Source organism: Lemur catta, chromosome 6 (genome assembly GCF_020740605.2).
Source record: "Lemur catta isolate mLemCat1 chromosome 6, mLemCat1.pri, whole genome shotgun sequence".
NCBI lineage: Eukaryota > Metazoa > Chordata > Mammalia > Primates > Lemuridae > Lemur > Lemur catta.
In genome coordinates this window covers 68,384,527-68,398,076 of record NC_059133.1, presented here as the reverse complement: position 1 = coordinate 68,398,076, position 13,550 = coordinate 68,384,527, and the positions used below count along the sequence as shown (strand labels likewise).

The 13,550-nt window shown below is 37.1% G+C and overlaps 1 protein-coding gene across 2 annotated transcripts in view; it reads left to right on the top strand.

Moving 5' to 3' along the window:
• Positions 1-13,550, top strand: part of BICD1 (BICD cargo adaptor 1) — a 218,603-nt gene that overhangs the window by 186,419 nt on the left and 18,634 nt on the right. The window contains exon 9 of one of the 2 annotated variants that reach the window (XM_045554052.1): positions 8,791-8,799. The exons of the other annotated variant lie outside the window; for it this stretch is intronic. Within the exon in view, the coding sequence (XP_045410008.1) occupies positions 8,791-8,799 (9 nt within the window). The remainder of the gene's footprint in view (positions 1-8,790; positions 8,800-13,550) is intronic. 2 annotated transcript variants of the gene reach the window in all.

Genomic DNA, 13,550 nt, shown 5'->3' with positions numbered 1-13,550 from the left:
ACTACTAAAAGCCCCACAAAACACTTTTCCCATTTTCACACATTCTGAATCTTTCTACCACTTTATACATACTGTTAGCATACATGAATGAGAGCACCAGTGTGTTGTCTTAAATTCTTTAGTGTAAAATAACCAGAAAATGTCATTGACCTTAGAAATGATGACTATGTACAAAATTAGAGCTATAAGTAATGTGGAATTCAGAATCATTATTGGGCCAGAAGATCACTTTAACAACTTAGCATATTGATAACCTTTACAATTCTTGTCATTTATTTGAAGTTAAAATATAAAAGGAAAGGAAGTAAAGCTGTTATTATAGGCTGAGGAATTTTTGATTATACATCATGGAATCAACCAGATTAACTCTTAATAAATTCTTATCAGATCAATCTAGCAACATTTGCCAAAGGTCTTGGCTAAACGAATTACTATAGAATTGACTTGTGAGTACCCCCATCAAACAAAACAAATTGTAGCTTCTAAAGATATCTCCAATATTGACAATGTATATTATTTTTCCCTGGCTGAAATTATATACGGTAAGACATATTAAACATTATTTATGATGCTTTCACTATATAAAATGTTTTCGTTAAGTTTTGAGAGAGGAAAAAATGTGCCATATATAAGCAATCCTACATTCTGTGCAAGAAATATCTCAAACCCATGGGAAATAGCAGATTTTATGAGTATTTCTTATTCATGAGTTTAATATAAATTATTGACTATTATAAAATTTGCTAGATGATAACAATGTACATTGATCATTTTTAAAGGTCAGTTCCCCTGTTAAGTTATCAGAATGTTCTGGATAAGCATTGTTTATTATATATTAAAAATATATATTTTTAGGTGATTTTAATGATTTTAATAAGCAGATATGAGTATTATTTTTCTGTTGAGGAGCGCTGAAGTAATTATATCAATAAAAATGAAATTAGTTTACTTTGCTTTTTATCCTTTGGTTGAGGAATTGAGAGAGATGTAAATCTCATTTAAAAATGTAAGACACAGGACATAAAATGTCATTTACCCTATGTAAGAGATACCTTCAAATAGATTTCATTTCTGTGAGCTAGTGAGCAGAAAACCCCACCTTCTTAAAGGTATAATTTCTCAATTCCGGAGAATCAACTCTAGGGTGGGGCATTGATTGTCAACAGTAGTAAAATGTTTTGTATTAATTGATTAATGCATGGTACTGATTTGCTACATTAGCACAACCTTTTTAGGGAAAGATTCTGGCCTGTGTCTCTGACTTTGGCTCAGCTTCTGCTACCTCAGCTCCTAATTCTGGTTTCTGGCCATGGCTTGTTGACTTTCTTGTTCTTCACTTTATCCTTATCCCAGCACACAAAGGCCAGTGCCCTTCCACATGCGCATCTTAGGTTACAGCCTCAATTACCAGCTAATGTGAGAAGTGCCTGCCAGCTTTGATGAATTTTAATCAAAAAGGGACCCTGTTGTCATCCAGGAGTTTGTAATCAGGCAGTGGATTGTATATCTTCATAAAATCATCAGTTATTTTGTAGCCAACATTTTATCCTGATGCCTTAACTACCTAGGCCTATATCATCATCATCACCACCACCACCATCAGCAGCAGCAGCAGCAGCAGCAGCAGCATCTTACCATTTAATCAATAATTAAATAAGTCTACCAGAATATGTAAAAGGACTCCATGCAATTCACAGACAAGAGATGTTATTTCTGTAGTAAAGACCTGCCTACAGCATTTGTACAAGATAAATAAGAAATTTCAAACTTGAAAAAGCAAGTCTGAATTTTTTTCTTGGAGTAACAGCCTAAGCAATTTGTTCTTTACACTGTTTGCCATGTAGGAGAGTTTCCTCTAGGATATGTTGTTTCCGCATATCATTTCAATCCTTTCCCTCCCTTTGTTCCTCCTTCCTTTCTTCTGTGCCCCGCCCCCATACTGTGTCTGAACTAGTGTGAGAGAATGGGACTGTTTTGAAATCTGAAAAGTTTCCTGTGATATTTTAGATTTTACCAATTTTTAAAGCTATTCACATAAATATATTAACCTTAGACACATAATTAATTACCCATTTAGATATGCAGGCAACAATACACACAAACATGTCCATACTGAAAATTGCCTTTATGTTTCACTACATTCAACAAGTAAACGTTTATTTGCCTGTTTGTTGTACTGTGAAGCCTATATTCCTAAGCATGTACCAAAATCATACTTCTTTCATTAACCCATTTGCTCATTGACTCATTCGTCAAAATGTAACAATTTAGTGAACACCTACTATGTGTCGGGCACTTTTTTTAGCTCTTGGTATACAATGATATTCAAATAAACTCATAGTCTAGTAGGGAAGGTAGGTAGGCAAATAAGTAATGATGTTACCAGTAGATGTTCCTAGAATAAACAAAGGAGTTAGAGAGGTTAGGAACATCCTTCCAGAAGAGATGTGAGGCTGGCCATGGAAGGTCACTAGACCTTTATAGACTGGAGGTAGGGGTACAGGTGTGGGTGGCGAGAACAAGAGGAAGCCAGCTTGTACAGATGCCCTGAGCTGAGGCCTACAGCCTGGGGCAAGGGCAGGCCTTGAAAGTGATGGCAAGTGAGGCTGGAAGGGTGGACAGGGACCTGAAGACAGAGGGCCAGGCTAGTGAGGGCAGACTTTACCATGGGCATAGCTAACAGTTGTAAGAACTGGATTAAATTTTCATTATATAAAATCACCCCGGGCAGGGCGTGGTAGCTCACACCTGTAATCCTAGCACTCTGGGAGGCCGACAGGGGAGGATTGCTTGAGCTCAGGAGTTCGGGACCAGCCTGAGCAAGAGCGAGACCCATCTCTACTAAAAATGGAAAAATCAGCTGGTCATCATGGTGTGCATCAGTAGTCCCAGCTATTCGGGAGGCTGAAGCAGGAGGATCCCTTGAGCCCAGGAGTTGGAGGCTGCAATGAGCTATGATGACACCACTGCACTCTACCCCAGGGCAACAGAGTGAGACTCTGTACTAAACCTCCCTCTCATTCCCCACTTCAAAGAATTAAAAATTTAAGAAAATAAAATCACCCGAGAGCAAGGTAGCGAGTGGATTAGATATGGATTCACGTGAGATAAAGAAGCAGTTACAGAGACTTCTGAACTATGCAGATGAGAGGCAGCAGATGAGAGATGGGAATCAAAACTGTGAGGAACGTGAATGTTTCCACGTGTCTCCAGCTGGAGTCCAACTATATATATTTCATAACCCAGCCTGTGTGTGTACGCACAGCCTGCTCTTATTGCCTGTGCTCCCTCATCCTCTGAAATTTTGTATGTGAAAGGAGCTCAGTGAATGCTGTTAGTACTTACTTCCTGAACTAATGGCCTCAGCATTTTGTTATTTATAAGTTATATTTTTTTCCTATAGAAGCATTTCTATTTACGTGTGTTCCGCCTTTCCATATCGCTATACTTTCTTTTTCTACAGAATTCAGTTCTTGAAATAGGAGTGAACAGTAGTCTGTGGAAACCTGTAATCTTTTAAGCATATATTTTCTTTTAACATAATTTCCACAGAGCTCTTCCCTGTAGAGAAAGACCTGGGCGCTGCCAGATGCTAGAGCATGCTGTCTTTAGTTTGGAATCTGCCAAAACAAAAGTTAATTCAAAAATATTAATTTGCAAAATTACCAATCATGTGTTGAAAAATACATTTTTATATCTTGCCTCAATGAGATATGTAATTAGAAATTGGTTCAGATTTCCAAATTTTAGTGAATCATGCATGCTGCAAGAGTCTTTTTAGTTCTTTGTTTGGGATAGTCATGGTTTATTTTACAGCGGAAATGTACAACACCCCCAAATTTCTTTTCATTTCTTTCACTATGTCTTCAAGTGCTAATTTCATTTTTAGGACATCTTTTAGTATAGAATGATCTTGAATTGGAATGTGTAATGTTAAGGATGTCATCTGAAAGATTTGTCTCTTTATTAGATTCTGTTTGTCACTGTGATGACAGACACCTAATTGAAAACTGAAAAATATGGGAATTTGTCTAATTTTTTTTCCCAATAGCTCTGCATTTGGATTGTTTAGATTACATACTGAATTTCCTTAAATTTAGTTGAATGTTTGGATTTTTTTATCCAAAGAGCTAATTTCATATCAAAATATTTTGGAATTCTAAGATATCCCCCCCTTTCTTATTTTCTCTTGCAAAGGTTTAAGCTATGTGTATCACATATACCAGTTTTACCATTACATACGTACGTATGCTAACATTATGAAGTCTTTTCTGATCCCCTGCCTCCACTAGGTGAAATTAGCCACTTCTTCCCCTAGGACCCACTGCAGATAGCACAGGCAGAGAGTTTGTTGTATTAATAAAAAATACATTTTCTGTATATTTGGGAATGTATGAGTGTGTGTGAATATGCATCTATCTACCTGAATATAGCCTATTCAGTTATTCATTCAGTCAGTTGTTTATTCTCTATTGTGTGTCTATAATAAAATCTGATTCCCCTATGAGTCTGTAAGCTCCTTGTAGCAGGGACCTTGCCTCCTTGGTCTTAGAATCCCAGTTCTTGCATAACACCTGGCACATAGTAGGCCTTCAATTTGTTGGATAAGAGATAATTGGTCCAAATTTTCCATAGTATCTTAAAATAACCAAGTTTATTGTGGTTTGTCATCTATTCATGTAATTCTTCTGATGTTTAGAATTATAAATAGTGTAGTTCAGATATTTGTTTGTTTGTTTGTTTGTTTTGAGACAGAGTCTTACTCTGTTGCCCGGGCTAGAATGCTGTGGCGTCAGCCTAGCTCATGGCAACCTCAAACTCCTGGGCTCAAGTGACCCTTCTGCCTCAGCCTCCCAAGTAGCTGGGACTACAGGCATGCACCACCATGCCCGGCTAATTTTTTCTATATATTTTTAGTTGTCCAGCTAATTTCTTTCATTTTTTTTTTTTTTTTTTTTTTTTTAGTAGAGACGGGGTCTCACTCTTGCTCAGGCTGGTCTCGAACTCCTGAGGTCAAACAATCCACCTGACCTCGGCCTCCCAGAGTGCTAGGATTACAGGCGTGAGTCACCGCGCCGGCCCAGATATGGTTTAATATAGGTGATGTAGTAAAATCTGTGTAACAATTGCATTTGGAAATTTTCCAAGTCAGTTATTCACTTCTCTTATTATTTAAGCCAGCAAGCATGTATTTCATCTTGATGTTTCTTTATTTGGTTGTGTTAATACAGACATGCCTAAAATTCAAGGCAAAGATAAAATACCCATGTTAGAGGGCAAAATTTATGAATCCATGTAGTACAGAGTAGAATGTTACATATAAATAAATATAGAGGCTTTTCAAACTTTTATTTTTATTCCTTTTTAATAATTTTTAAGTATAGCATATTTTTCAATAGGTAATGATGGTTCAAAATTTTAAAAGTACAAAAGGTTTTACAAGAGAAAGTAGATCTCTGCCACAACTGTGGCTACCCAACTTTTGTATCCTCCCAGGAACATTCTGTACATATCTAAGCAAATGCATATAAATATATACATACATAAAAACAAATATGCATTTTATATACATATTAACAATAACATTGGCACAACCACAAGCATTGCTATGTGTGCTGTTTTTTTTTACATAATATATCTTAGCTCTTTTATGTCAGTTCATCTTTTTGTTTCTTTTTAATCAGAAGAAGTTATGGAGAGGAAGGAAGACATGCTTCAACACTTTAAGAAAGCTTGAAATGTTTCCGTGTATACAATAGAAATATTTCTTGCCAAATGATAAAATGACAGCTACAGGAAGGTTTCACTTTCTAGACCAGAGTTATCCAATAAAAATATAATGTGAGCCACATATGTAATTTTATTTTATATTATTTTATTTTATTTTATTTTTATTTTTTTGAGACAGAGTCTTGCTCTGTTGCCTGGGCTAGAGTGCCGTGGTGTCAGCCCAGCTCACAGCAACCTCAAACTCCTGGGCTCAAGCGATCCTACTGCCTCAGCCTCCCGAGTAGCTGGGACTACAGGCATGCGCCACCATGCCCGGCTAATTTTTTCTATTTTTAGTTGTCCAGCTAATTTCTTTTTAATTTTAATAGAGACAGGGGTCTTGCTCTTGCTCAGGCTGTTCTCGAACTCCTGAGCTCAAGCAATCCTCCCACCTCGGCCTCCCAGAGCGCTAAGCTAACAGACGTGAGCCACCATTCCCAGCCTCTAGGGTAGTTTCTAAATCATAGCTCCTGCTTCAGACTTACTGAAGTGATCAGCCTCCACCCAATAATAAAAACTAGTCCAAATGCAGGCTAAAACCATTGCACATTTTATCCCATCACCTACCTGTGTGTGCTTTCCACCCTCAAGACAGAGAACAACCTTTATTCTACCAATCTACAATCACTTACCTACAGCACCTAATCCTTAGCTTCTTTGGTACCTATTGTGTCACAGAGTTGGGTACTTGTACAACAATGTGTCTTTGTTACTGCCTTGCCTTCATATCCTAAAGCCCTGCATGCAAAGGAGAGTTCTGGTGGCTAGCTGGGGCCACGTGTTCCAGGGGAAGATGGCCAGGTTTTCTATGTTATCTTCACACAGGTACCATCTAATCCAATCTGCTGGCACTAGTCTGCTGTATTCTACTATTTGCCCGCACTGTAACTACGTAACAACCTCCACTATAACAAACCCTCTGATTATAAAGCATTATCTGAGATGTTGTAAATAATAACATATATTAAGAGGAAGCCACAATAGGTACCCAACAGGGAAGCCAATCTCTAGGTTAACCAGCTGGACAGAAATCTCTGTCCATCTATCCTCATAAGTGTACAGGAGCGCCTACGGTGAGGTATTCCCGAAGGGGCTTCTCCCAGCTCTGACACTTTCTGATTCTATGAACTAAAGTTATTCTCTCCATGATTGGACCTGGAGTTCATTGTATGAAATCCATGTTTCTAAATAGATATATTAAAATATCTCAGCACCATATAGTATAGTTTCCAAAAAAAGGGAATTCTTTTCCAAGAAAAAGGAAAATTCCCATTATCTAATATATAAAACAAACATCTTTGACCGTTCAAAGTATTTCTGTGTTATGAACTGACTATAGAAGGCAGGAAAGAGCAGTGTTCCCGAGTTCTCGCTGAATCCTTGCGGAGTGCTAACACTTTTATTTCTTTCTCAAAACAGATGGGATTCAATATCTAAAAGTATACTGGTATTATTACTCTGGATATGGGACTACTGATAAATTCAGGAATGCTTCTTTGGTGCCTATCAACATGACAGCCCACCAGACTCCTTTGGGGCATTACAGACAGTTTGGAGAATGGGCCTTTCTACGTGCTAAACCTGGATTCAGGGGCTCTGCTGAGCTCTGAGAGAATTGAGCAGGGTCTGAAGGAGTCTGAGCTCTGGCTGTGAGCGTAGCCCAAATGATGTACAGTTATAATGCTCACGCAAGGCCATGCTTGCCACTTCCCACTTTCGTTTTAGATGACGTAGTAAAAATGTAGTTCCGTAGCACTTACTCCTAGACAACTGAAAGTGACTTACTCATTAAACTTGTACAGCTCACCAACCAGCAGACATTCATGGTGCACTATATTCATTATAGGGCAATGAAGCATCCCTGCCACCCCCTGGGATTCCTCTTGCAGGATCTGTGTTCCTTCCTCCACACACTCACCTCTTTAGTCATCTGTTGATCTCGTTCAGTTTTCTTGGCTGTGTCCCCAGTGTATTATGCCTGAAAGGTATGAGAGGAAAAAGGAAAAACAACTCAAAATGTTTGACTTTCTCTCTTTCTTTGTTTTAGAAATCTTTAAAAAATGCAAAGTCATAAACATGTCATATAGCCATTAAATTCATTGTCCTTTAATTGTCACCTCTCAGCCAAAAATAGTCATTGATATACTCTCAATATCACGAACAATGTTTTTGTGAGCTATACATGTAAAAGCCAAGTTTGTTTTCACTTTAGTCATTACTGGACCCTAGAGATTGTCTTCTTCTTTTTTGGCATGTAAATTATTTGTGCCACTTCAGTGTGCCCAGTCCAAGGTCACATCTCCTGATGGACCCCTTCTGGAGCCGGCCTCCCATGTAATTGCACGAGTCAGTGAATGTTCTAAGGAGACGGACTAGATTAGGTTGCCACTCTTTAAATAATTATTTCAAAAAAACAACTATAATTTCAAACATTTGCATTTAAAGATTTATAAGAAAATACGTACATTTGTTTTGCAGGATAATGGTCTAGATCAGGACTGTCATTTTAAACCTATTTTTAGTGGATGTAAAGGTTGAAATTATTTTAGTTGGAGGAGATATATTTTCCTCATGTTAAGGACTTTTTTTTGCTGCTCTGATGTTGACCGTCTAGTCCTTTTTTTTTTGCTCAAAACTTAGCCTTTCCTCCCAGTTCTTCATTGTACTTAAGATTGTGTCTTACTACAAGTAGAAAATCTGTCCATGATGAGCTTGGATCTTAAAAACTAAAATTAGAAATTTAGAGCAGGAAGAGGTACCATTTGCTTCTGACCACGTGGTACCCAGGTGCCTGGCGCAGATACCTCAATAGGAGTATGCTGCTTGGTTAATCATAAGTACCTGTTTCTGGCTTTCCAGACAGTTCCGGCTTCACCTCTATTCATAGGATCCTTTAAAAAAAACTAGTACTATAGTCCTTTACTCTAAGTAGGTATTTATGGAATAAGCCATATGTAATGACATTAGAATCAGTTAAACATAAATGTTTTTCTCTTTTTATGCACTACTTGACATCAAAAGCAAAAAGAGGTAAGTTGGCTATAAACCTGTAGGTGAGCCTTATTTTCCTTAATAGATTTATTCCTGAATATCTTTGCTTCAGTTAAATTTCTATGAATCAAATACTTTTACATTGGGAAACTTGTCATTGTAAATCCTTATTCTTTTCTTTGAAAAATGAATAAGCACCTTCTGTAAAGTTGGATTGTAAAAATATCTAGTATTTAAACGTACTGCTTTTTCTTTAGCCAAATTATATTTATGGTTTAATTTGCTCATGAGGACATAGGGCATTTTGAAACACTTGGTTTAGTTTTGAGGTTTCTGAATTGTTTCCCCCTGAAGTGTGGATTACATGTTGTAAGTATTTCTTCTTTTCTTAAAAATGAAAACAAAAAACAAGCCAAGAAACCGCTGACATTGGTGAAAGTCTATAATTTTCAGATTCATCAGTTTACAGAAGAAGGATTACCTGGACCTCTCAGAATATTTTCTAGTGTGATTTTTTTGAAATGATAAAAAAAATGAAGCAAATATTAAATAAGAAAATCAAACACATTTCATTGAGTGGTGTCATATATTTTTCTCATTTAAGATCTGTTTTTACAATTGACGTGTTTAGTGTGTTCTTGTTTGTAGTTTGTTTAACTTATTTCTCTTTTGTTTCTTTTGATGATGAATTAATTCTGGCATTTCTAAGGTATAGCTGGTCTTCATTAGATACATGGTGTTATTGCCTTTGCTTAGCAAGAACAGACCACCATACCAACTTGAGTTATCTCTGTGCCAGCTGGCATTGCTTTTGAGAAGGTCCTTTCTAAACAAAAGGTTTTTCATTGGTGTAAGAATCTGGCAGCAAAATGTACTTTTACCTCTTGGTGCCACTGTATTTAATTCTCCTCTCCTCTTTTATCCTCCTCGTCTTTCCTGTCATGGGCTGTTGATAGCACGTGTTGATAGCATGGTTTAATTGTAAGTTGTTCAGGAGAAAGTTGACTATACCTCTGGGCATTTTTATGTTTCTCTTTTGCAAGATTTGAAGTAAAAATAGATTTTTTTCTGTGAATATTGCTTTGTTTTATCAGCTAGTCATATAACATTCATCAGGACAACAAATGGAAAGCTGGGTTTTTGTCTAATCTATAATCACTGAAAAGTCTAAAAATCCTCCATCTCTACCTCTTAGCAAGTCATGCTCTGATTCTACATCGTTGAAGACAATTTTAATGCTTGTCATCAAAGTGTGATAAACTATATGCAGTTGTCATTTATGTGAAGGCAGAGCCAGATGCTTTTAAAGATTTGTCACCAGGTCTTATTTTTGCATTGTCTATATTGAAATTTTTTAACGTGTTTCAACAATTCTGTCTTTTTGTTCTTTGGAAATCTTTAACAAATAATGATTGTTTCTGGCTATCAAGGACATAAACATATAATGGAGTTTGCTGTGTTAAAACACTGATATAAATATAAGTCTGAAGTGTCTGGTGATATAAATTAGCAGATTACACTCCTGAGAAGTCAACAATTACGCTATTGTCTTACCTGTGGGTACTTTCAGAGAAACCAGTCTATTAACAGGGCATATGATATTTTTGACAAAAAGGGATAAGATAGCCAATTTTATATGTTTGATTATAAAATGCTAAAAGTTGTTCACAGATATCCACTTTTACTAGTGTCAATGTACTGTTAAGTTCATCATTAGATTTTTAAAAAAATATTTCCACTTTTCCTAACTATTGTTAATACTTATGTAAATGCTTCTATCTTATGCTCTTATTATTTTTCTTTATGTAATGTTTCTATCTGAAATTCTTATTTTTTCCTGAATTCTCTACTCACTATGTCTGTTTTTTCAGTTTATGTGTTTAAGAATTCATAGGACTACTTAAATGTTCAAGTTGTTACTACAAGAAAAATGTATTTTGATGTTTCTTTCCATTAACATTTATGTTAATTTCACTAACACACTATTAATCATTGTGTAGATTTAGTGAGGAATAATTTGGTATTAATGATATTTGACACATCTTAAATAATGGCACTTTAAAACTTGTTTTTAAGATGCACACGTATAATTGTAATTTGATATATGATTATCAAAGAATAATTGATCATCTAATATCACTAAATTAACTTTAAAATCTTTGTCAAATAGTATGTCTTTCTTATCCCTTTCTTTAAGTGAATTGATCAAAAATGGCATTAGTAAAGTGCTGATAAAGAAACAAATCCGAGGATACTTTAAGGGAGTAGAATTAGTGCTATAGCAGGTACTTTGCCCCACATGCAAATTCCCTAAGCAAACTACCATGGGGAAACAAAGAATTATAAGGCAATGCCCTGCCTGCTCTCGAGAACTACATAGTATGGTTGGGAAGATCAGATAACACTGCAAGGAAAGCAGTGGTCAAAAGTTGTACAAGAAATGCTGAAGGAGACGAGATGATTGCTTAAAGAGTTCAGAGGAAGCCGACACTTCCTTCTGGGGTTGCCAGGAATGAAGCCTGAAACGTGGCTCTGAATAGTCTGAGAGATGAAGGGAGCATTTCGGATGAATATAATGAAAGCAGCAAAGGCTTGTTGAAATGAATTCATCATATGCTCCATTTTGGCTTTTCTTATTTCATTGCTGTTACTTTGTTTCTTCAAGTTGAAAAGCTCAAAACTTCAAGGTCATATCAACTCCTTCCTTCCCTTCGTCCCATATGTCTAATTGAAGGACTCTGGACTGGGTGCTTTCACATTCTCTCATAAACCCTGCAAGATTGGTATTTAATGTCCCCACTTAGCAGATAGAAAAACCTAATGCTCAGAACAGTTAAATTGCTTCTTCAGTTTCCCTGGGCCGTTGGTTGTCCGAGCTGTGATCTAAATACGAAGGTCTCTCTGACGGACTCTAAATCCCATGCTTATGTGGCCGTGAGCTGAGGAGCAGAGGGGAGAGAAAATAGAGAATTAAAAGGAAAGCTAAGGGACTGCAGGAAATTACTGCAAAAGCATCAATGATGAATGGAAGGAAATTATTCTGACGTACCTATTATCCATTCCTGTGGATCTTTGTGTGAAACCCTCCCCTAAGACTTGGGTGTCTCCGTACGTGTGTTAGTGACTGTTACAGAGAGCACCATCCTGCTATGATAAGAATATCTGAGTATGGGAGATTTTATAACTACGCAGTTTTTCTATCTCCACCTCAATGTGCAGTAAATAGAAATTTATATTTTGTACTAACATAATTATTCAATTTTCACATTCTGTCATCAATTTAGTTTTCCCCAACACCACTGATTTGGCCATTTTCACTTCTCTCTACAGTGCTTTTGCTAGGGAGGAAGTCTGCTAAAATTTAAGTGCAGATTCTCGCTCAGAATTTGTGCTTCTGGCCTTTTGTATATATCTTTTTGCTTTGAGTGTCCTTAAATTAAAACATCTTTTTTTAAACTTCAACCCTTGGACTGCTTAGAGTCTGGAATAATTTAAGATAATGTTGGCTAATCTTAGTTTATTTAGAAACTGAAGAGGAACTCTTGGAGAGTAAGGGAGAGTTCTGACTGCTTCCACTTTGGAGCAAGTATCAAAGGCTGCTATAATGTGGTAGGGCTGCCATCACAAATTACCACAGCCCTGGTACCTTAAACAGCAGAAATTTATTTTTTCACAGTTCTGGAGGCTTAAAGTCCAAGATCAGGGTGTTGGCAGGTCTGCTTTCCCCTGAGGTCTCTCTCTTGGCCTACAGATGGCCACCTTCTAGCTGTTTCCTCACATGGCCTTTCTCTGCACTGCAACCTGGTGTCTCTGCATGTCTTCATCTCCTCTTCTTTATGAGTACACCAGTCAGACTGGATGAGGGCCAACCCTAATGGTGTTATTTTAATTTAATCACCTCTTTAAAGGCTCTATCTCCAAATACGACCATATTCTGAGGGACTAGGTGTTAGGGCTTCAACATATGAATTTGGGGGGAACACAGTTCAGTTTATAACAGGCACCATGGAGCATCCACTGAAAGGGAGGGCATGGGGCAGACAGTCAGAAACCAAGGCTGAAGTTCACACCCTGCCACTTTCTCCCTGGGCCCTAAGAAAATCACTTAACCATTCTGATCCTCAGTGTTTTAATCTGTAAAATAGGGATTATGACAACCAGCCTCAATTGAGTTTTCTTTCCAGGCCCTAAAAAGCTTTTGTGCACTGTAACAGTCACACAGAAAGTGACCATGCATAAACTCTGTAAACTCCCTACACCTCAGTGTCTCATTTCTAAATATGAAATCTCCTTGAGTTTTTATAAAATTAATGAGCCTTTGCATGCAAAGTATCTACATATATATAGCACTCTATAATTATTACATATTGTCATTATTTCTCATCCTTTCCTCTTCCTTCTACATTCCTGTTGCCTACTTTTCCATTTTTGTCATTGCTCAAAATCCCAATTAGTGAGTAGTTTGGAAGAACATGGCCAGGTTTACAGAAAGAAGAAAGAGGGATATCCTTACCCCTCCCATAAGGGCATAAAAGAGGCTGCCTCTATGCTTTGATCATTAACTATGGAGTGTTAATCTTAGGACAATCTATAACTCTCTGTCAACTCCTTGTCTAGTAGCTTTCATAATTAAATATCCTTGCTTTTGTTTGTTTGTTTGTTTGTTTCTTTTTTTTTTTTTTTTTTTTTGAGACAGAGTCTCACTCTCTTGCCTGAGCTAGAGTGCCATGGCATCAGCCTAGATCACAGCAACCTCAAACTCCTGGGCTCAAGCGATCCTCCTGCCTCAG